The following is a 23,928-nucleotide window of genomic DNA, read 5'->3' as shown; positions in this document are numbered from 1 at the left end:
CACCTCTAGTAGTTGTTAGTAGACTGACTACTGTTATGTGCTATTGCAGATGATTTACATAAGCAAAACGTATTCAAACCAGCAAATCCACCAAATGGAATTATACACACTTGGCATCTCTAGAAGGGAACTCCACTAGTAATGTAGGTTTGATCAACATTTGGCTGAAACACATGACTTAATGTCAGAATAACTCATGGATCTGCAAATCATGTTAAACACTACAACATCTTCATATTTCACCCTTGCTGCCTACTTTGACACTGCAGTTTTTAAATACTTGTATTTCCTGATTATTTTGTCTTTATATATTTTAATTGTCAGTGCCAACCTGCTGCTCATTGTGGTTATCTGTGTGAACAGGAGCTTACATGAACCTATGTACATGTTCCTGTGCAGCCTGTTTGTAAATGAACTGTATGGTAGTTCAGGGTTGTTTCCGTTCCTTCTGCTTCAGGTTCTCTCTGACATTCACACTGTTTCTGCTTCATTTTGTTTCCTGCAGATTTTCTGTGTGTACACTTATGCAAGTATAGAATTTAGTAATTTAGCTGTCATGTCTTATGACAGATATCTTGCTATCTGCTGTCCTCTACAGTATAACACACGCATGACATCAAACAAGATTACTATTCTTATTGCTCTAACATGGTTATATCCATTTCTTGCTATTTTTATTTTGATATCTTTAAGTGCCTCTTTACAGCTGTGTGGGAACACCATTAACAAAGTGTACTGTGACAACTACTCTATTGTCAGATTGGCATGCTCTAACACAACAGTAAATAACATCTATGGAATAGTTTACACTTTTACATTCATTATTATTGTTCTTGCAATATTTTACACATATATAAAGATTCTTATAGTTTGTTTCTGTGGCTCTAAACAGACGAGACAGAAAGCCGTCAGTACCTGCACACCTCACCTCGCTTCTCTGCTCAACTTCTCTTGTGGGTGTTTCTTTGAAATAGTACAAAACAGGTTTAATATGAAACATGTACCTCATATGTTACGCATCTTTTTATCATTATACTGGCTGACATGTCAACCGCTCTTCAATCCTGTACTCTATGGACTGAATATAACCAAAATTCGCATTACATGTAAAAATATTGTGTTTGGTAAAATGTAACTTTTTACAATCTGCTTGGATCGATTTACCTTATAACACTTAATATTTACTTAATGTTATAGTATTTATATTTTATTTATCAAACATTAACGTCGTTTTTTCCAGAGAGTAATTGTCCTTCTGGTCCAGCTGTCTAAAGACGACACCTTTTGCATTGCAGGTCTGTCCAGAATGATCCCACCTCTGTTGCTCTTGTTGAGGTTTTAACTCTTTCCTTTTAACAGCTTTTGTAGAGTTTTTCTTATCTGAATTGAGTGTTTAAGGATAGAGGATGTCATATGTGTCACAGCGTGTAAAGACCACGAGAGAAATTAATGATTTGCGTGTAAGCTACAAATGAGTAAATTCTAAAAACAAATCCTCGGCTTCTAAAATTATTAAAATATCTGAAGAAAAGGATGCTGTGACACGTAGACACAGCAGCATCAACAGTAAGGCTGTCTGTATGTGTTCATTTATTGAAAAATATGTAAAGAAATGATGTAAATCTCTTAAATAAATTCTGACCACTAATGCTGTGTTAGAGTCCTGTTTAAAGGCCTGTAAATTGGCAAAGTCTATAAACTTAAACTCAAATGAAGGACTGTTGTATTTAATGTTATTTTGCACACAGCTATCTGTGCTATATGAGCTATCGTTTTTTGTTATTGTGCTCTGCATCTGAAGCACCTAAAGATCAGACAATGAAGAACTTATTCTACCTTGTTGGCTTTGGTCAGCTCAAAGAGAGATTAGATTAGAACAAAGATCGGAACAAATGGTTATTTAACGGCATGTTACCGTTATGGAGTTATGGAGGCAAGTGAATGGCTGGGAGGCAGTGTGCTGAGCGAACAGTGAAGAGTGGTGGACCAGGGAGGATTTAATAAAAGCAACATGAGGAATCACAGAAGTAGTGTTAACTTGTAGGGTTAGTGCTATGTTGGCAAACTGGACAATCTACTGTGTGAGGAACCAGGCTTGATGTACTGAAGGGTTGATGGGATGATGAAGTGCAGGTAAGCTGCTTGGAACAGGTGTGTCAGCTGAACAGCAATTAGGGAGCTGGAAGGAGAGCAGCGCCACACCCACAACACAGACATACAAACAAAGAGAAACAGATGGGGGAATACAAGCGACACCAGGGCAGTGAAGAAATACCAGAAACTCATGGATTACCCCCCCATGAAGAAAGCCAAACTTTAAGACCTGGTTGGTATTCTGGTGCCGGGGTCTGGTGCCGGGCATCGATATGTCGGTTGTGGTCTGCAGAGTGAAGCAGAGCAGAGCGGTCGTCACTCTAAATCTCACGGCAACTGCAAAGGTGCATTTGGACTGAGGCCAACCTCAAGTTCATCCCCAAGTGATGACTGATCCCGAGGAGGCCTCAAAAGAGGACAATCAGTGGTCGTGGTGGTCAGGGAGATAAGAAAATGTTGTTGGACGTCAAAAAGTCTTGGTAACTGTCTCTGTTGGGCCAGCAGTAGTCTGTCTGTTGAGGAGGGACAGAGTGCGGTTCACTTCTGGATGGCAAGCAAAGCAGAAACCATGCACCAGCTGGAGAACCGGAGAACAAGCTGAGTCAGAAACAAAAAGACAATTAGGTGAACCATTACCTGGGTCCGTTTGTTTATGTTGAGCCTCTCTTGCAACAGAATCCATCTCTCAGGAAACTTCTGCACACATAGAAGGGAGGATGGTGTCCTGGCGGGAGGGAGACTTCTCATGTACACAGGCAAGAGAGCATCTGGTTTAGCATTTCTTGAACAAGGACTGTCAGTGAGGGTGAAGTTACCTACCAAAAAACACAGCCCACCAGCTTGACTGGAGTTCAGCCATTTGGGTCTAGAATGGAGCACTGACACGGTACTGCCCCAACACCAGTGTGAGAAACATCCACCTCAACAATAAACTAATGAGTTGTACGAAGATGGGGACGGAGGTGAAGGCACTTTCTAACACTGAAAAAAAAGGGAATTCAGAGGTCCAGGAAAATGGAGTGGAGGACGAAGTGAGTTTGGTGAGGGGCACAGCAACCCAGCTGGAGTTCCTCATGAAATGCTGATTTAAGCTGGATCAAGTGAAACCCAATATCACTGTAGTTGTTTATGTGTGGTGGGTTTTGGCTACTCAGCCAATGGATCTGATTTAAACTGGATGATCATCTCCAACACAATCATGTCTCCCATGTCCACCAGGTCCTCCAAAGGCTTTTGGAGAAAAAATCTGCTTGAAGGCTCAGAAGTGCAAATTTCACACCAGTACTGTTTCCTGGGCAACACAAACGCATATGGATTGAGAAAATTTCCCAAAGCTTGAAAAACATCAGGAAATGACTGTTTAATACATTCCCTTCAGAAAAAAAAGTAATTCAATCTATTCATGCACCCTTTTGTAAATCCTAGCACCATAATTTAGCGCTTCTTGGCATTTAGGACAGAGTTGTTGGCCTTAAGGTGACCCCTGTGTTATTAGCTGACCTTAATGTCCCATCCTGTAAAAGGGCCTTGAGGTGCCCAACAGAGACCCAGCCTCCACTTGTATGTGAGAAGTTGTTGTGACTGCTGCTGTGGGTGTATCCTGTATAGTGATGTTTGAAAAGAAGCAGAAGCAGAGTTTCAGCTCAGTTAGGAGGAAGTCACCGGTTGACAACCTGAAGCTTACCTGTCACATTTGTTTTTACAATTTACAATTGTTTAACAATTTTTCATCCAGATCAAAAAGGAAATACTCATTTCAAATGGTTCATGCAGTGTAAATGTTCTGTGAACCAACAGGATGATGATGATAAACTCAACAAAATTGTCATATTTCACTCTGAGTGCCTACTTTGACGCTGGGCTTTTTGAGTACTTATCTTTCATGATTATTCTGTCATTATATATTTTAACTGTTTGTGCTAATATTTTGCTCATTGTGGTTATCTGTATGAACAGAAGCTTACATGAGCCCATGTACATTCTTCTGTGCAGTCTGTTTGTAAATGAACTGTATGGTAGTTCAGGGTTGTTTCCACTCCTTCTGGTTCAGATTCTCTCTGACATTCACACTGTTTCTGTTCCTTTTTGCTTCCTGCAGATTTTCTGTGTGTACACATATGCAAATGTGGAGTTTTGTAATTTAGCAGTCATGTCTTATGACAGATATCTTGCTATTTGTTGCCCTCTACAGTACAACATGCATATGAATCACAACAAGACAGCCATACTTATCACTCTAACATGGTTATACCCTTTTCTTGCAATCACTGTTTTGATATCTTTAAGTGCCTCTTTACAGCTGTGTGGAAATGTCATTAACAAAGTGTACTGTGACAACTACTCTGTTGTCAAACTAGCATGTTTTGACACCACAGTCAATAATGTCTATGGAATAGCTTACACAATTGCAACAATTTGTGTTGTAATTTTAATTTTTTACACATATATAAAGATTCTTAGAGTTTGTTTTTCTGGCTCTAAACAGGCGAGACAGAAAGCTCTCAGTACCTGCTCACCTCACCTCGCTTCCCTGCTCAACTTTTCTTGTGGGTGTTTCTTTGAAATTGTACAGAGCAGGTTTAATATGAAGCATGTACCTCATATCTTGCGCATCTTTTTATCATTATACTGGCTGACATGTCAACCGCTCTTCAATCCTGTACTGTATGGACTGAACTTGACCAAAATTCGCATCATGTGTAAAAATCTTGTTTTTGGTCAAAAGTGAGCTCATGATGTTTAAAATCTCATATTTCCTCTTTTTCTGTAGTATGAGAAAAGCTGCATGAAAATATATGTTTTGGCAGTCTGTGGCAAGTGTTGACAACATTGTTAAAAACAAGTTAAAAGTAGAATACATAAAAAAATAAAAAAATAATATAAAAGAAAGGTGTTTGTGCTGAATAGTCTTTAAATCGCTAAGATTCACTTTAATGGTTCTAATGGTGACTTTTTTGATGTTTAAAGACCATTGAGCTATTGAGAACGGAAAACAATTCCAATCCTGATTATTGAAATTTTACTTAGTTACTCAGTTTTATAAGTGGTAAAACAAGTGTGGGGTCTTTCTTAGAACTTCATACATGTAGATTAAGGCCCTTTGATGAAACTGGTTGAATAAAGTGCAGACTCTTCCAGTGACTAAATGTAGCAATGTTCTACCTTTTTAAAATCATCATCTTCAGAAATGAGTTTAATTCAAAGAGCGTTTTGTGACTTTATTCATAATTAGAATCATTCAATAAAATTTAACTTTTTTGATCCCTCACTGGGGAAATTCACTTGTTGCAGCAGCTCAAGAGTCGGAAGCAAAGGGGAGAAAAGTGATAAATAAAAAAGAAACAAAATAAAAGAAGACAACGATAGAATAATTGAAAAATAAAATAAAATAATGACTATAAACCCTCTTTTTTCCTTTCACATATACAGATATGACAAAGCATAACGGACATCTTAATAAGTAAGGGAGTAAAAAGTGAAGCAAAGTGAGTTAACTGTGAGTCGAGTGAAGTTTTGTAAATTAAAATGAAGTGAATTTAATTGAAGAAAAGTGAGCATTTTTAGGATTCCTGGGGTTGAAGCAATGCAAAGTGTAGTAATATCATCGATGGAAAGTGATTTATAGAAAAGAAAAAATGAATGAAGGAATGTGAAATGAACTTAAGTGACATTAAGTAAACTTACTAACATGGGTTAGGAGTCAGACTCCAAACTGGACCCAATTCCCTATTAATGTTGGGTAAACCACACCAGTGAAAAATATGACATTGGTGAGGCAGAGATTACACATGAAGAATCACTAAAATGCACAACTCAGAAAGTATTTGGAATACAGCCCCATGAATATAATCAAGGTTATTACATTTTTTTTTCAAGAAATTTCATGAAAAGAATTTCAGAATTATTTGGAACAATCCATGCTGATATGTTATAAGAAATAATTCTTACTTTTATTTAATAAAGTGTATGTGTTTTTTCAGACATCAGTTAGATGTGTCCTTTGTTGATGAAGTCACTGCTGATGTGCTCATCATCTGACTTGTAGAGTTTAAAAGAAGCAGCATTTACGCTCAGTTAAGGAGGAGTCTTACCAGCACAGCAGAATGCAGAAATACACAAAATGTAAACTGTGTTCTTTAACATTATATTGACTTTAAAGTATGGAATTGTAATTTTAGATAATCTATCTTGGTTTTGTAAGAACTGTTTTTTTTTAGTTTTTTTTTTTTTACTGTTCACAGACTGAAATGCTTGTGCGTCAATGTGGTGAGTTCAATATTAGCAATTTTGACATTTAAACGATTTAAATTTCTACACGTCTACTTAAAAATGAAACATTGCAAAATGTTCACCCTGTGCAAATTAATTGTTGTGTTGTGAACCAAAAAGACAATCATGATGAACTCTTCAAAGGTTTCATATTTCACTTTTGGTGCCTACTTTGATATTGGCCTTTTTAAATACTTATTTTTCTTGATTTTTATGTGTTTTTATATTTTAATCATTTGTGTCAACCTGCTGCTCATTGTGGTTATCTGTATGAACAGAAGCTTACATGAACCTATGTACATGTTCCTGTGCAGCCTGTTTGTAAATGAACTGTATGGTAGTTCAGGGTTGTTTCCGTTCCTTCTGACTCAGATTCTCTCTGACATTCACACTGTTTCTGCTTCTCTTTGTTACCTGCAGATTTTCGTTTTGTATACGTATGTCAACGTACAGTTTTATAATTTAGCCGTCATGTCTTATGACAGATATCTTGCTATCTGTTATCCTCTGCAATATAACACACGTATGACATCTAACAAGGTTGCCGTGCTTATTGCTCTGACATGGTTTTTCCCTCTTCTTGCAATTATTGTCATGATATCACTGAATGCCTCTTTACAGCTTTGTGACAACATTGTTGACGGAGTGTACTGTAACAACTACTCTGTTGTAAAATTGGCATGCTATGACACTACAGTCAATAATTTGTATGGATTAATTTACACATTCATAGTCTTATTTGGTCTTACAGTACTAATCCTTTACACTTATACAAAGATTTTTAAAGTGTGTTTATGGGGCTCTAAACAGACGAGACAGAAAGCCGTCAGTACCTGCACACCTCACCTCGCTTCTCTGCTCAACTTCTCTTGTGGGTGTTTCCTTGAAATAGTACAGAGCAGGTTTGATATGAGCAGTGCACCCATTATATTGCGCATTTTTTTATCTTTATACTTTATCATTTGCCAACCGCTCTACAACCCTTTACTATATGGAATGAATTTGACAAAAATCCACATCATATGTAAAAGTATTTTGTTTGGGAAAATGTAATGTAATAACATGTAGTTTTTTTCTGTCAGCTTCAGTGACATAAAAATATTCTAAAATAACTGTGAGGTTTGGTTTGGCATGTTGGTTATGGGTTATAAATGTAAGAATTCTAAGCCTTAAAAATAAATATCTAAACAAAGGTTTGTTTGAAGGTTTGAATTATTGAATGACCAATGGTCAAATGTGTCATTTGTTAAATAATTAATCAGAATCAGAATGACAATAAAGGCATTCTGATTAATGTCTCACATATTGTTGTGTATGTAGTTGTATGTAGTAGACCTCTTAGTGTGTTACAACAGCAATACTACAAATTCTGTCCCTACTATAAATACCATATCACTAAACCTTTCTATTTTCACAAGTTATAAAAAGTATAAAGTTGCTATTTTAACAGTAGTAGGAGCAGCAACACACTGTGATGAAAGTCCTGTACTGAAACACAGTATAATATACAGTATATCAATCTACGTTGTGCATAGTGTGCATGGAGATCAGAAAACATCATGAAGACATCAAACTCCAGCAACAACATGTTTATCAAAACAAGTTGGTCTGATGATAAAGTTGTTTCTAATAAAACACCTCGTTGACCTTTTAACAATATCATCCTAAAAGAAATAGTGTAGGTTACAGTCCTTTTCTTAGTGTGTGTGTGTGTGTTGCTGTTAACTGTGTAACTTGAAACTGAACAACCGAAAATGAAAATTCAACTACGCAGTGATGACAGCTTGAAATGCAATCACTGAACTTTTAATAATTTCAGGTTCTCCTCACAAAGGAGTATAGTCACATAAAAGCATGGTTTACTGAAAAGTACTTTTCTGCTGTCATATGTAAAATGCAAGTCCTTATTTATCCCAACAGAATTTTAAAATGTGCATTAAGGTATCTATACACGAATCACTAAAACGAAATCACAATATTTGGGATGATTATTTGTGTTATGTGGTTGTATAACTATATATTGTAGGCCGTATCTTAAAAGGTTTGAAATGGCTTTACTGCAGATAATAACAAAAGCAAATGAAAACTGAAAATAAGAGAAAACATAGAAATCGCAAAACAACAGTGGATGAAATAAGGTAAGAAAACAAGACAGTAAAATGCAAGAGTGGGATGACACTGTAAAACTCAACAACATATTGATAGTCATTCATGCTTTTCTATAAAATAAAGTTTTATGGAGGGATTTAAAATGTGCAAATGAGCTGACCTGTCTGATCTCAGTAGGCAGTATTCCCCATTCTGGGTGCTATAACAGTAAGGCCTTTGGTCACAAGTCAGGACTAAGGAACTACCAGCAAGGATGAATACAGAAAACTAAAGGAATGCCCAAACACATATGAGGTCAATACACCCATGAATTTGGAGAAAGGCCATTTAACATTTTAAAAGTGATCAGTTGAATTTTAAAATCAATACAGAAGATCAAGATTATTTTTTTCAGTAACAATTGAATAATTGCATTTTTAAAAAACAAATGAGAAACACTGTCTGAAGTGTGAGAAGCTTAACTTAGAGAGGAGTACAGAGTACTGACCGTGAGCTTTATCACATGATGCAGTTACAATTCAACATTCAGTTCAGTTCAGATGTGATCAAGTCTGAAAATATGGTCACAATCTCCCTTGTGTTCCTGAGTTATGGCATTGAATAAGGGCCAAATAAGTGTTTTTGCAGAACTTTATGATGTCACAGTGGAGTTGACCTTTGACCTTTTGGATATACATTTCCATTTTATTCAATTAGACATTCATGTGAAATTTTGTCATGATTAACGTATCAATCCTTTGGTTATGGCCAAAAATGTGTTTTGTGAGGTCACAGTCACTGTGACCATTGCCCATCAAATTTTCAGTTCTTCCTTAAGTTCAAGTGGACATTTGTGCCACATCTTCAGAAAGATTTCCTCCAGGAGGAGATGTGTCTGCCCATCTGAACTGTCTGGTGTCTGTTTTTGATGAAGTCTGATATCCTGAAGACTGAGTGGAGGGCAGTGGATATGGTATCCTCTGAAAGCATACTGGTCCAGGCTGGATTGGACCAGGCAATGATAACATCAACTTGCTGATTGGCACAGGTTTTCAGTACATGGCTAGGGTTGTTATCAGGCCAGGCAGCTTTACTCAATGTCACTCTCCCATCCACTGTGGATACTGACAGTGGCTGTTCCTCTAAAGCTGGAACAGACTTTACAGCTGACACTTTGTGGTACGGATCAATGCGACCATAAAATGAATTCAGCTCATCTGGTAACATGACCTCACACATGATGGAGGTTCTGGTTCTGTAATGTTTTGGATCGCCTGCCACAAATCTCTTGTATTGTTGATGTTAAGGTCTGTCACCAGTCTCTGCTTTTCCTCTTTAACACCAGCTCTCAGTCTTGCTCTAAAGCAGCTTTTTCGGCTCTTGATAGATTCAGTAAACACAATAATCATCTAGAATGGTGTTGGTGAGATCTCATGTGGTATTATATTTAAGTCTGAGATGATAATTAATTGACCATTCATAGCAACTGGTAACACAGATTTGGCAGAAGAAGTTCTGTTCTTTGTGGGAGCTCCCAAAGAATCTGTGCTGCAACAGGGATGTTGTTGCAGAACTAATCCCCCCTCAAAGGTGCAGTAAGGGATCCTGGAGAAAGTGAGTTGATAGTTGAGTCTCATTTGGCGAAAATGAGACTCATTAATTGGTTGTTGGTGTTACGTTGGAGGACCAACAATCAATTGTGTACTAACCCTAGGTGTAAGTACTTGGCGACCTGGGAATGAGACTATCAACTATTCTTTCAGAATCACCTACTGCACCTTCAGTAAACACTCACATGAATCTTAGATCTAAGTAAAATCTAAATTATTGCAAGGATAGTACATCAGGAGGAGGAGGTCAGGTGCTGTAGGGAATGCAGAAATGGTCAACATTGACAAGAAAGTAACAGCTGGTACAGTCAGCCAGTAGCCAACCAGCTGATGCAGACATGCCTTCAGTGATCTTCCTGAACTAATGCAGTCTTCCATACATTCAACTACACTGTCTCAACTTTTGTAATGCACAGTTGTTAAAAGTTGAAAAACCAATTACATCGGCAGCAATAACTGACTTAATGGAAGAGTTTCCACTTTAAAGTGGTCACTTTGTTTTCTGCATTAAGGTTTAAAACCCTACTGAATGACTTAATTTAGGTCATCTCTCTGTAGCAACTGAATGACAACTTAACAACGTAAACATTCAAATAAATTTGAGGGAGAAATTTATTTTGTTCTGACTTATTAATAAAAGTATTCACATTTAATAAACAATCATTGTTATTGTTGACACGTCAATGCTTCCATCTTTTCAGGATATTTTATATGAGAGTAAAACATAATATACAGTATTACATGATATTACAGTACTTTACATTTTACCAAAGACAAGACGTTTACATAATGTACGTATTTTTGACATTTTCAGTCCATAAAGTACAGGGTTAAAGAGCGGTTGGCAAGTAAGAAAGTATAATGACAAAACAATCCGCAACATGTGTGGTACACTGTTCATATTAAATCTGCTTTGTAAAACTTCAAAGAAACAACCAAAAGAGAAGTTGAGCAGAGAAGCGAGGTGAGGTGAGCAGGTGCTGACGGCTTTCTGTCTCGTCTGTTTAGAGCCGGAGAAACAAACTATAAGAATCTTTAAATAACTATAAAAAATTAAAGTTAAAACGCTAACTATTATGGTAAATGTGTAAACAAGTCCATAAATGTTGTTGACTGTAGTGTCGGAGCAGGCCAGTTTGATGATAGAGAAGTTGTCACAGTACACTTTGTTAATGATGCTCCCACACAGCTGTAAAGGAGCGCTCAAAGCTACCATCACAGCAACTTCAATAAATGGGTACAACCATACCAAAGCAATAAGCATGGAAACCTTTTGAGATGTCATGCGTGTGTTATATTGTAGAGGATAACAGATAGCAAGATATCTGTCATAAGACATGACGGATAAGTTACAAAATTGAACGTTTGCATATGTATACAGACAGTAAATCTGCAGGAAACAAAGAGAAGCAGAAACAGTGTGAATGTCAGAGAGAATCTGAGTCAGAAGGAACGGAAACAACCCTGAACTACCAAACAGTTCATTTACAAACAGGCTGCACAGGAACATGTACATAGGTTCATGTAAGCTCCTGTTCATACAGATAACCACAATGAGCAGCAGGTTGGAGCAAATGATTAAAATGTATAATAACATAACAATTATGAAAAGTAAATACCTGAAAATCCCAGTGTCACAGTAGGCAGCAAGTGTGAAATAAGAAACACGTGTAGAGTTTACCATGATTCTGCTTTTAGTTCACAGCACATCAGTTTTAATAATGTGATTAAGAATCAAAAGTATCCTTATTTTAGACAAACAGCACTTTCAATACATAAAGAATATACAACAAATCATCAAGCAGTTACATTTCAATAAAAAACTCTTGTGAAAAAATCAACTAAACTTATTAAACAATTATGAAAGTCGGTGTAATGCGTCGCTGGTAGTTTATTTACACAGTTTGACACTGTATGAATCCCAAAGATTACCTGCACCACGTCCCTCCTCACTGAGATGAAAGTCTGCTTCAGCTTCTTTTAAAGTTTCCACAACAGCAGTAATGATGTCAGACTGCTGTCAGCATTATTCCAGCTCTGCACGCTGTTTTCACATGTTAACTACTTTTGCCCTGCACCTCTTTCCTGCCCCCCCCCCTTCTCGTCCCCGGATTCATAGTCCTGGTCAGAGCCGCTGTAAATTACCTTCATATATTATCCCCTGTCTTCAAACTGGCCTCTGTCAGTGTCAGAGGCTGTGTTCAGTCCCAGTCAGATGTCCAGCTCCTTTCACTGGGGGGCTTCTGAGGCCCGTTGCCTGGACTGCTCCCGTGATTCAAGGTCGCAGTCCATGCAGACACAAGTCAGGTACTGTGATCACATAGGTGCAAGGCCAAAGACCAAATTAGTTTTAGATGTGATGGAGCTATAATAATGCTACACAGAATCAACATTAGGTTCAACAAAGTGAAAACTAGTGGAGATATTAATGTTTGAAGTTAAAAAAATGATTTATTTTGATTAATTTGATGAATGTAAACACTCTGCAGCAACTGTTTAAATGAATACATGTTGTAAATGATCCTTTGGGTTTCTTGGATGTTCAGGACACATTTCAACACAATGCAGTAAAAAATAAGCAGTTGGTGAGAATGAGAATACAAAGAATCACTAAAATTATGACATTTAGCTCAGAAATTCACAGCTAAAAACGTATTTGAAGTACAGCTGTAGGATTTCACAAGATGCCATAAATTTAATATGAGTTTTTGTATAATTTGTTTTCCAAAAAATTTAAGACATGAACTCGGAGGTCCTTTGTGAGTTGGTATGGAACGACTCATCACAGATAAACAATATTTACTCGAAAAATCATTGATTGTAATCAGCCTGTGATTGGTTTAAATACTACTTACAACTTAAAAGAAATGGTAACATTTCCTACAGTAGTAAGTGGCCTAAATTTTACTTGACACTGGCAAAATGATAAGAGAACTTTATAAAGTATCTTACAAAAGATTTTTTCAGTGTAGTTTATAACTTATCAAAGACAAGACGTTTACATAATGTACGAATTTCTGACATTTTCAGTCCATAAAGTACAGGGTTAAAGAGCGGGTGGCGAGTGAGAAAGTATAATGACAAAACAATGTGCAACATGTGTGGTACACTGTTCATATTAAATCTGCTTCGTAAAACTTCAATAAAACAACCAAAAGAGAAGTTGAGCAGAGAAGCGAGGTGAGGTGTGCAGGTGCTGACGGCTTTCTGTCTCGTCTGTTTAGAGCCGGAGAAACACACTATAAGGATCCTCATGTACGTGTAGAGAATTATTATAATTATAAGAGAGAAGATGACTGTAAACATGTAAACAAGTCCATAAATGTTGTTGACTGTAGTGTCGGAGCAGGCCAGTTTGATGATAGAGAAGTTGTCACAGTGCACTTTGTTAATGACGCTCCCACACAGCTGTAAAGGAGCGCTCAAAGCTACAACTTCAATAAATGGGTACAACCAAAGCTTAGGGTTAAATAACATCAGGACTGTTTCTCGTTCCTCTCCCTCTCCTCCTTTGTCCTCTTATCAGCTGATAAGGGACATTTACTGTTTTGCAGCCAATCGTATCTTTGCTATTCTCCTCTCTTGCTGTCAGCTGTGTGTTATACTTTGCTTCATGGAAAATTGCACTCACTGTAAAACTTTATGGACGTGTTTTCACTGTAATATCATTAGTGATATATCTTTTGTGAATCAGAGATACTCCATATGATGTTAACCTCTTAAGTAACATTACATTAGCTCATCATTACCCTGTATTTATTAAACAGCCTGCTCGGTAATATCCATCAACCTTTACAGGTGTTGAGCCAGGTAACACCATAAAGTCAACAATGAATTCTGCTCAAGAATACTTTAATTTAGCTTTGTACAACAGTGACATAATGACTACGTGCTTAAACTATTTTGAGAATGTTTCAATTTTCATATAAGAAATACATGTCTTATATTTTAGTTGATATTTTTGGCCTTTTATTGTGCAGAGGAGTGTGTGTTGATACACTTCAAAACATACACAGGCTTTTAATTTTAGACTCTCTTCCTAAGTCATATTCATTACTAACTTCATTAATTATTAAATATGTGACTGTAATTATATTTCAGTACACCACATTACATATTATCCAGTCAAACATTGTCAGGAATGTTACATTTTCCATCTTTTTCTAAAATATGCAAATATTTCAATGCAAAATATAAATGATTCATTGCTGCTTTTTTACGTTAATGTCAGATCTCTGTGAGCAGTCAACATTTTATAACAGCAGAGAATTTTACATGTATTTCGTATTTTGGACATTTGCAGTCCGTACATGATCGGATTCAAAAGTGGCTGAATGATGAAAAGATACAGAGACAGAATGATTCGCAGCACACTGGGTACACTGTTCATATCAAGTCTAGTGTGAATTATTTCAAAGAAACACCCAAAAGAAAAGTTCAGAAGAGACACAAGGTGAGGTGTGCAGGTGCTGACGGCTTTCTGTCTGGTCTGTTTGGAGCCAGAAAAACAAACATGAAAAATTTTCATGTAAGAGAAAATGATTGGAAACAGAGGGAGGATGACAGAGAGAACAACAGCAAACAATCCATAGATGTTATTCACTTTAGTGTCCGAACAGGCCATCTTGATAATTAGGTAGTTACGACAGTACAAACTGTGTATAATGTTTCCACACAGTGTCAAACGTAATGCTAAGGATAAAGTAATGAAGAATTTCACAAACGAATACAACCATATCACAATTATAAATATAAACACCTTGTTTAATGTCATACGTGTGTTATACTGCAGAGGACAGCAGATAGCAAGATATCTGTCATAAGACATGACGACTAAATTACATAATTCTATATTTGCATAAGTGTACAAACAGTAAATCTGCAGGAAACAAAATGAAGCAGAAACAGTGTGAATGTCAGAGAGAATCTGAGTCAGAAGGAACGGAAACAACCCTGAACTACCATACAGTTCATTTACAAACAGGCTGCACAGGAACATGTACATAGGTTCATGTAAGCTCCTGTTCATACAGATAACCACAATGAGAGATGTGTTGGCAATAAGAATAACAACATAAAGCAAAGCTGTTAACATAAAGTATAAATATCTTACGTTTCCAACCTGCAAATAAGCTCCAAGAATAAAATAAGATAAAGTTGATGAAGTTGAATTCAACATCATTCTTTAAAAGGGACCTAATTATTATTAAAATGTCCTCTTTTATATCCCAAAAATTAACAAATTAGCAGTTTGCTTCAAAGACATCTTTTAAAAAAGCAATAACATTGTAATACTTCTGGCTTTTTCCTTTAAAATGATCGACATGACAAAGGTTTAAAGAAGACAAACATGCCTGTTGCATGTGTCACCTGCTGGTGCTGCTGCTTTATATTCACACCAGCGAGCCAGCCCCACCTTATCATCAACGCCCAATACCTGTTTATTGACCAACATGTTAATGATTGATTTACTGTATTAGCAACGTCAAACAAATTCTTCTTTTTTATTTTTTATTTAGTGATGCAAGACATAACAATTGAGACAAGAGAAGACGCAGCTAGAGAAGAGAAAAAATCTCATTTCTCATTTCTATTTCTCAACCTTTTTTTTTTTTTTTTTTTACCCCTTTTTCACTTTTTCCTGCCCAGACGTCATTATCAGCTCAACAGCATCGTTTGTCTTTGACTTGTCTGCTACAAATCGTTGTTGAAACTGAAATCTCTTAAATGGTCTGAAAACGCTGTGGTTAAAAGGAATAACCAAATAAAGCAACATTACTGTATTTAACTATTTTACCTTAAAATAACAGTTTCAAAATCATTTTAATTCTACGTTGACTCATGATAGTGTCTGTCTCAGCTGCTCCACCCGACTGTTGCATTTTCCTGAACTATGAACTTCATGTGAGCGGGTAGGATCACAGTGCATAATGCTTTCTGCAGTACATCACTGCATTAGCTGTCTGTGGTGTGCGTGCGTCTAGCCTCCAGATAGGTCTTAAAGAGGTCTACAGACAACAGAACACAGTGTTAGGAGGACAGTAAAATGTTAACAAAAAGGCTCGAGTGCAGAATTGTTTTATTCCTGCTAATTGGTAAAGTTTGGGCTGTTGCTTGCAAACTCAGCGACATGAATCAGTTTTAAGTCTCTCAACCAGAGAAGATCCCCTTCAAGGCTGACGACTGGCCGAAGTGAAAGATTTTGCATTACATCTGGATTATAAACTCAAGTGGATAAAAAACAGGTGTTGATCACACACTGACCTACACCATGGGAGAGGAGGCAGAGGACATACTGGTCTCCCTCCACCTAAGCCTCGAGGAAGTAGTTAAAAGAAAGTTTGACGGTCACTTTGTGGCGAGGAGAAACGTGATCTTTGAGAGGTCAAAGCAATGAGCGAGTTGGCTGAGGAAATGGGTGAGCGACAGATTTTTCGTGGGTCTGAGTGATAAATGTAAAGCTAAACACTAAAGAAGCAACAAGGAATGCTTATGACTAATTTTAGTGGATGTCTCCAACAAGAAGCTCAACAACCGGCACACGCAGCAGTGCGACAGCAAGCATCCAAAGCAGAAAGATACCAAAGATAGCAAAAAATGTGGAGACACAGAGGACATAGTCTGCCACAAAGTCCAGCAAAGGGAGACTGTGTGCAATCACTGCAAACAAAAGGGACATTATACGAGAGTTTTCTAAACAAAAAATTGTTCTGAAGTAAACATAGCTCCAGTGATTGAGGACACTGAAGACAGAAGTACATTCCTTGGCTCTCTGTCAGCTGACGTAGAGGCCACTACATGGATGACAGACGCAGTGTTCAAATTAAACACTGTGATGGATGTTACCACAGTCCCAGTTCAACTGGAGCCAGTTGGGACACCTCTGAAGGCCAAAAAGGCAAAGAACTGGTGTTGGCCGGGCCGTCGAGGTAGAACAAGGAGCAGGTGTCAGCCAGACCACCGATGGGAAACAGAAGCACATTTCAGCTGACCAGGAGGGGCGTCTGCCGGGACCCACAACACGCAAACAGACAGGACTGTGGGTGTCCAGCATCAGAATAGAGAGGATGTCGACAGGGGCCATCAACTGGGCGGCAGAGAGGCACAACATTAGCAGGAACCATACTTCCTTTGGGGTGACTCCAGGGTATCTGACAGGGAAATGGTTGGTGGCTCTGTGTTAAACCACTGTTCAACTGGCTGAAGACAGTGTGGTTCTAGAGCAAGGTCTAATAGGAAAGACACCAGGGAGCTAGATGATGTGATCAGCTCCTCAGAAGTCTTGTCTTCTCGTGGGGGCCTCCTTCAACTGAGTCTTCATTAACCGGGCCCCCCTAGAAAGGGTCCAGGGGATCATCAGATTAAGAACTGGCTGGAGGCTAGCAGGTTGGTGGTTAGCTAAATTAGGGCAGGACGGCTGCAGACAAACCCGAGCTTAACTGGCAGGGATGCAACCTTGTTGCTTGCAGACTGGTGCAGATAACTGGGGACCTGGGACTGAGGCTCGGGCTTAAAACTGGGAACCTGGGCTCAGGCTTGGCCGGTTCTATGCTAAACACAGCATGGGGGCCACCGGAGGAGTCCAGAATGGCCAGCATATTCTTTCTAAGATTTACTTTGTCCCGGACAAAAGGTCAGCCATGCCTGGAGCTCCCAAAACACAGGGCTTAAGTAAAGTGTTATTTCAAAACGGTTACGGCCTTCAGCCTGTCCTTAATGACCTTGTTAATGTTTATACAAACAGTAACTCAAAACCTTTTTTTCCAGTTTTATGTGACAATATAAAAGATTTTAGGACTTTTGACCTCTACTGTTAGTGACACACAGGTTGTTGCTGGGATTCATCCAACTATATAATATCTTAATATCACCACCCTGAGAGCCAAGAGGCGTCTCTACAGCCACAGCCTGTCTGCAAAACTCTACATCTACATTAATTACCTAGCATTACTTACCCTGAGATGCACTGCAACAATACCAATAATAATAATAATAATAATAACAATAATAATAATGTGTTAAATAATAACAGTAGCAGCTGTAAAAAAAACAACAAACTATGATAAAATATAATCAATCATAGTTAAGTCGCAAAAAATGTTTAGGTCATTCGTGTTTTTATGTCCTTAACACATACCTCAAGTTAATTTATTCATTTAATTTGAATTCATGGAGTGTTAGACGACGGTAATAACTAAAGCAAGGATCGACAAGGTTTCTAAGCAATTGGATGGTGGGCCAAAACAGGCTGTTTTTTCAAGCAGGATCAAGCAGATGCTGCTTTTATTTTATTCAATTTTATTTATTTCTATATTTAGTTTTGTATTTGTTTTCATAAAAAGAAACATAATTTGCTTTGTTACTGTTCATATGTGTGGCACAGTGGCTCATAGGGCTGAGTATTGTCAAGAACCTCACAACTCAATTCAATTTTGATTCTTTGGGTCACGATTCGATTTGGATTTGGATTTGATATTGATCCAATGGCTTTGATATCGATTCAATAATGTGCATAGATGTCAGAAATACCCTGGAATACCCTTTTTTTTAAACCAAACATGGCATGGCAGCTATTTGTCAGTTCAAGCAACAGAATCTCTTTAACTCTGCTCATAACTTGACCAAATAAAGGCTCTAAATTCAGTTTGACATTTTTGTTTTTGTGCAGATAAGCAAAGAATTACAAAAATAATTAAAAAATCTCATTATAGAAATCATCTGGCTGGCCAGATATTAATGCTGGTGTACCAAGCGAGCCGTCAGTTGCTGACCACTGACCTAAAGGAAGCATATATGAGGTGAGAGTTACTGTTGAGAGTTATATATAGTGTCTATATGGAGCTGGACCAATGACCAATATCTCCGTTTTACCTGAATTTAGGAGCAGGAAATTATGTCACATCTAGTTTTTCCAAGCAGGCCTCTTAATTAGTAATCTGGGAATGATCGTCTGCTTTTACAGTCACATACAGCTGAGTATCATCAGAGTAGGAAACAAACTCAAAGACTGCAAATATGTCAGACTAATAACTTTATTATTCTCAGCTGAATTAGCCAAGAGTAGAGTGTACAATATCGAGTGCATTACAGTTTATTCACAGACTCAGAAGAAGTTAGATGTGATGGGAGTGCTCACAGACTCAGACCAGCAGCAGCATTCAGAGAACGTATCCCTCACATAACAAACACATGACAGAGCAGGAGGTCTTTACAAAGTCAGAAACGTAAAAAGCTTCACCGCATGATGAGGAGGTCAGAGTGGTCGAGAGCATAAAAGTATTAAGCATTAAAAATGTTCAACATCCACTGACTCACTACGACTTGTACAGTATTGACAGTACCTTCTTTATACAAATGCAGTTAATATGGATATACAAAAAACAAGAACAAGAAAAACATTTGTGGGAGATCCTCAAACATTATTCTATATCGTTTGACAATAAAAAAAATGTCTGTTTTCAAGTTTGATGATGTTTCAAAAGGATGTTTAAAAGGTATTTACACAGAGAGTTGATTTCAGGAATCTGCTGTTGTTAAAGAAAAAAATGCCATTTAAAGATTCAAAGCAACCTATAGTTCAAATCCTCACATCAGATACACACCTTTTATAGACACCATTATTGTTGACATCACTATTTTGTAAACATTTGTTCTTCTTCTGTAAGAAAAGAGAAACTTTACATGACTTCGAAAAGTAACTCACATTCTACCAAAGACAAGATTTTTACAAATGACGCGTATTTTAGTCAAATTCAGTCCATAAATTACAGGGTTGAATAGCGGTTGGCAAGTCAGAAAGTATAGTGACAAAATAATGCGCAATATGTTGGGAACTCTGCTCATATCAAACCTGCTCTGTACAATTTCAAAGAAACACCCAAAAGAAAAGTTGAGCAGCGAAGCGAGGTGAGGTGTGCAGGTACTGACAGCTTTCTGTCTCGTCTGTTTGGAGCCAGAAAAACAAACTCGAAGAATCCTAAAATATGTGTAAAGAATCAAAATTATAAGACCAAGTATCAAGGTAAACATGTAGGTCATTCCATAAATGTTATTTACTGATGTGTCAGAGCAGGCCAGTCTGACGATTGTATAATTGTCACAGTACACTTTGTTAATGATGTTCCCACACAGCTGTAAAGAGGCACTCAAAGATATCAACACACCAACTTCAAGAACAGCCAATAGCAACGCTGCAGCAATGAGGGCGACAACCTTTTTAGATGTCATACGTGAGTTATATTGCAGGGGAAAACAGATGGCAAGATATCTGTCATAAGACATGATGGCTAAGGTAAAAAACTCCATATTTGCATAAGAATACAAACATAAAATCTGCAGGAAACAAAGCGGAACAGAAACAGTGTGAACGTCAGAGAGAATCTGAAGCAGAAGGAACGGAAACAACCCTGAACTGGCACACAGCTCAGTTGCAAACAGACTGCACAGGAACATGTACATAGGTTCATGTAAGCTCCTGTTCATACAGATAACCACAATGAGAAACACATTAGCACAAATTATCAAACAATATATAAACATAATGATAATAAAACATAAGTACCTCAAAAGGCCGATGTCAGTGTAGGCACCGAGCGTGAAATATGAAACCTGTGAAGAGTTTATCATGATATCATTAAAACTGTTTGCACGGCACAAACCCTTTGCGAAAATGATGGTACATTTTAGTGAAGTTCAAGAAAGTCTGATGTTAAATCTGCTCATTTCAGATCAGCATTAACACAAAGTGTATGACTTTTTGTGAGTCCCTCCTGACTGAGCTCAAAGTCCGAGTCTGCTTCTCTTAAACCGTTCAGTCTGCTCAGCGCTGTGTCATCATGACGACAGATCACACCTACTGATACTGATGAAACTCAGAGCTGTGTTGGACTCTGGAAAACAAATATTTGGAAATAGGAACTGATTCTTTCTGTCGAATCTCCTCACAGAGTCATTCTTAGTGTTTTGGTATCAGCAGTAACACCTAATTCTGACGGTTATCTTCATTTAAACTGGAAGCCAAGGGACGGATTCATTACTCGGACAGGAATGAAGGTGGTGGCTTCTTTGTAATAACCATGAATCAGGACTGTGAATAGTAAATTCACACATTTCTACCTAATTAAATGTTTATATTACTTTAAAATAAACTCATAAATTAGAGACCTCAGATATCTCATAGACTCTTGGACTTATTTCACCCTGTGAACAGCATTAACTCCTTCAAACTCCTAACTTCTGTTTCTAACAGTAAATTAGTAGCCAACAGTGCGATACTGACTATAATCTAACTGTGTAATAATTCATAACAGCACCATTGTGTGTAATATTACTATTCACCTGTTCACCACCTGGTATTGTAATTCACCTTTTTTATTTTTTTATTTTTTCTATGAATATCATGCAATACTACTGTACAAGTACTGCTACTGTAGTATTTGTTATACTGTAAATTATTGGCAATTATTATCTATATCAGTATTATTTAATATTATTTTCTCCCTGGGTCAACAGGGGGAAACTTCAGGGGCTCTGCCAAATGATCATTTGATAACATTTTGAAAGTGTGTCTGAAAATACACATTAATGAATCCCGTATATTATTAGTGACAGCTGAGTGATCCTGGAAAGTGAACGGAGGACGGCAGATGAATAAACGGTGTGAAAGGGATAGAACGCCCTTACGCTACACTGATCGGGAAGGCCAGGGCATAAAATAGAATTATTACTAACAGAAGTTAGTTTATTAAAACATCTTTAATAAGGGGAAACGTGTATCACATGCAGCAATCCCTCCAGCAGCAGGAATGATATGTGCGGCTCACCATTGCTGTGCACATTTAAGCACAAGGAAGTTAAATACAAAGGAAGTTAAACTGAGCAGGCAAGATAGTAATGCTCTATCAATAATCAATGCTGCTGACAACACCTTTTAAGATCAACACGCCCGTGGGGGCCCAGATGGGCACAAGTACATTGGCTGCAACACAACGTGGACACTGTGTGTTAAAATGTCGGTCGGACCAACTGTGTTGCTCAGAAACTACCAGCGACACTCAGTCTGCACTGTGCAGAGCTCTGAGCGGGAGTGAGATCGGGCCAATAACATATTGAGGCAGACACTTTAACTACGTTCGGCCCAGTTTGACAAAATGCATTTAGAGCTGCAGTGAGATTTAGGAAACACAAATGAACACAGTGCTGTTATACTGTGACACTCTGACATCACTCAGTGACCAGTCAGTCTCTGGATCTTCTTTTTACTTTGTTTCATAACTTCATGTCCACCTTGTTTTTATAAAGAGCAAAAAGAAAACAAATCAGAAATTAAAGAATCAAAAGCACCATGTTACATGTACATCATAAGTTCAGGTTATGTTTTCTGTACATTTATTTTCTTATCTTCTCTAACGTATAAACAGCAGTGTGTTTATTAGTGACAGTCAGCTCATAGCTCCATGATGATGAGGTCAGCCTGCTGCTGTGGGCGTCTTCTGACTCCAACACTTTAAAGAAGAAGACTCAGAGTTGGGCTCAGTCTCTCTGAGGGAGGGACTCAGACTCACTGCAACAGGTGAATGTCACAAAATGTCAAAAACCAACTGTGGCTTTGTCATTTCTAAACTTAACGTTATATTGGCTTTAGTGAAGGGATAGCTGAACTGGGGGTTTGGTGACATAATAGTGATCTCTGTTTATGTGAAGACGATCATGATAAACTCCTCACAGGTCTCATATTTCACTCTGACTGCCTACTTTGACACTGGGCTTTTAAAATATCTCTACTTTATGATAATTATGTGTTTATATATTCTAATTGTTTGTGCTAATGTGTTTCTCATTGTGGTTATCTGTGTGAACAGGAGCTTACATGAACCTATGTACATGTTCCTGTGCAGCCTGTTTGTAAATGAACTGTATGGTAGTTCAGGGTTGTTTCCGTTCCTCCTGCTTCAGGTTCTCTCTGACATTCACACTGTTTCTGCTTCATTTTGTTTCCTGCAGATTTTCTGTTTGTATTCTTATGTGTGTGTTGAATTTTTAAACTTAGCCGTCATGTCTTATGACAGATATCTTGCCATCTGCTGTCCTCTGCAGTATAACACACGTATGACATGTAACAAGATTAAGATACTTATTTCTGTAGTTTGGTTATATGCCTCTGTTACATGTGTTCTTCCATTGTCTCTGAGTGCCTCTTTGCAGCTGTGTGGGAACATCATTAACAAAGTGTACTGTGACAACTACTCCATTGTCAAACAGGCATGCTATGACACCACAGTCAATAACATTTATGGACTCATTGCCACTTCTCTCATAATCATATGTCCTGTTACTCTGATCTTTTACACTTATATAAAGATCCTTATAGTTTGTTTCTCCGGCTCTAAACAGACGAGACAGAAAGCCGTCAGCACCTGCACACCTCACCTCGCTTCTCTGCTCAACTTCTCTTTTGGGGCTTGTTTTGAAATATTTCAGAACAGATTTGAAATGAACGCTGTGCCTAATATGATTCGAATCTTGCTATCATTGTATTTTCTCACATGCCAGCCCCTTTTCAACCCTGTAATGTATGGGCTGAAAATGACAAATATCCGTAACATATGTAAAAGTCTCATTTTTGCTGGTCGTTATCATAGAGATTTACTGATTTGATTTAAGATGGCTGTGCTTTCTAAACACTAACTGTGCTGTATGTCATATATTTGAGAATGATGGTAAATTACTTTTGTATGATTAAAACCAGACATTTAAGTTTATCATAGTAATAATAGTCATTTATTTTGAAAACGGCTTGCTTCATGTTGTGTCTGATGAAGAAATGACTTGTGCATATTTAATAGAGGGAAAAACAAAATCCATTGTT

The 23,928-nt window shown here is 37.7% G+C and overlaps 7 protein-coding genes across 7 annotated transcripts; 4 read left to right on the top strand and 3 right to left on the bottom strand.

Annotated features, from left to right (window-relative positions):
• The first annotated feature begins 211 nt into the window (after window positions 1–211).
• LOC141018200 (olfactory receptor 5P62-like) lies at window positions 212–1,135 on the top strand. The gene has a single exon (XM_073493120.1). The coding sequence runs from the start codon at window positions 212–214 to the stop codon at window positions 1,133–1,135; it is 924 nt and encodes a 307-aa protein (XP_073349221.1).
• Window positions 1,136–3,895: 2,760 nt separating this feature from the next.
• On the top strand, window positions 3,896–4,822 carry LOC141017948 (olfactory receptor 52D1-like). The gene has a single exon (XM_073492772.1). It carries the CDS (start codon window positions 3,896–3,898, stop codon window positions 4,820–4,822), a length of 927 nt encoding a protein of 308 aa, XP_073348873.1.
• A 1,667-nt stretch (window positions 4,823–6,489) lies between these two features.
• LOC141008046 (olfactory receptor 11A1-like) lies at window positions 6,490–7,416 on the top strand. Its single transcript, XM_073480236.1, has one exon. The coding sequence runs from the start codon at window positions 6,490–6,492 to the stop codon at window positions 7,414–7,416; it is 927 nt and encodes a 308-aa protein (XP_073336337.1).
• A 3,402-nt stretch (window positions 7,417–10,818) lies between these two features.
• On the bottom strand, window positions 10,819–11,763 carry LOC141017912 (olfactory receptor 11A1-like). Its single transcript, XM_073492723.1, has one exon. It carries the CDS (start codon window positions 11,743–11,745, stop codon window positions 10,819–10,821), a length of 927 nt encoding a protein of 308 aa, XP_073348824.1. The 5' UTR covers window positions 11,746–11,763.
• A 2,514-nt stretch (window positions 11,764–14,277) lies between these two features.
• On the bottom strand, window positions 14,278–15,243 carry LOC141011343 (olfactory receptor 4B13-like). Its single transcript, XM_073484524.1, has one exon. It carries the CDS (start codon window positions 15,241–15,243, stop codon window positions 14,278–14,280), a length of 966 nt encoding a protein of 321 aa, XP_073340625.1.
• Window positions 15,244–19,760: 4,517 nt separating this feature from the next.
• Window positions 19,761–20,687, bottom strand: LOC141018640 (olfactory receptor 52K2-like). Its single transcript, XM_073493561.1, has one exon. The coding sequence runs from the start codon at window positions 20,685–20,687 to the stop codon at window positions 19,761–19,763; it is 927 nt and encodes a 308-aa protein (XP_073349662.1).
• A 2,082-nt stretch (window positions 20,688–22,769) lies between these two features.
• On the top strand, window positions 22,770–23,717 carry LOC141011327 (olfactory receptor 4B13-like). The gene has a single exon (XM_073484523.1). It carries the CDS (start codon window positions 22,770–22,772, stop codon window positions 23,715–23,717), a length of 948 nt encoding a protein of 315 aa, XP_073340624.1.
• The last annotated feature ends 211 nt before the right edge of the window (window positions 23,718–23,928 follow it).

Source organism: Pagrus major, chromosome 2 (assembly GCF_040436345.1).
Source record: "Pagrus major chromosome 2, Pma_NU_1.0".
Lineage (NCBI taxonomy): Eukaryota > Metazoa > Chordata > Actinopteri > Spariformes > Sparidae > Pagrus > Pagrus major.
The sequence above is the reverse complement of the archived record's forward strand: the minus strand, read 5'-3'. Positions and strand labels throughout refer to the sequence as shown.

Bases quoted from the DNA above. Each gene is read 5' to 3' on its own strand.
- LOC141017912 (XM_073492723.1), bottom strand. From the start codon at position 11,745: ATGGTAAACTCTACACGTGTTTCTTATTTCACACTTGCTGCCTACTGT.
- LOC141011343 (XM_073484524.1), bottom strand. From the start codon at position 15,243: ATGATGTTGAATTCAACTTCATCAACTTTATCTTATTTTATTCTTGGA.
- LOC141008046 (XM_073480236.1), top strand. From the start codon at position 6,490: ATGATGAACTCTTCAAAGGTTTCATATTTCACTTTTGGTGCCTACTTT.
- LOC141018200 (XM_073493120.1), top strand. From the start codon at position 212: ATGTTAAACACTACAACATCTTCATATTTCACCCTTGCTGCCTACTTT.
- LOC141017948 (XM_073492772.1), top strand. From the start codon at position 3,896: ATGATGATAAACTCAACAAAATTGTCATATTTCACTCTGAGTGCCTAC.
- LOC141011327 (XM_073484523.1), top strand. From the start codon at position 22,770: ATGATAAACTCCTCACAGGTCTCATATTTCACTCTGACTGCCTACTTT.
- LOC141018640 (XM_073493561.1), bottom strand. From the start codon at position 20,687: ATGATAAACTCTTCACAGGTTTCATATTTCACGCTCGGTGCCTACACT.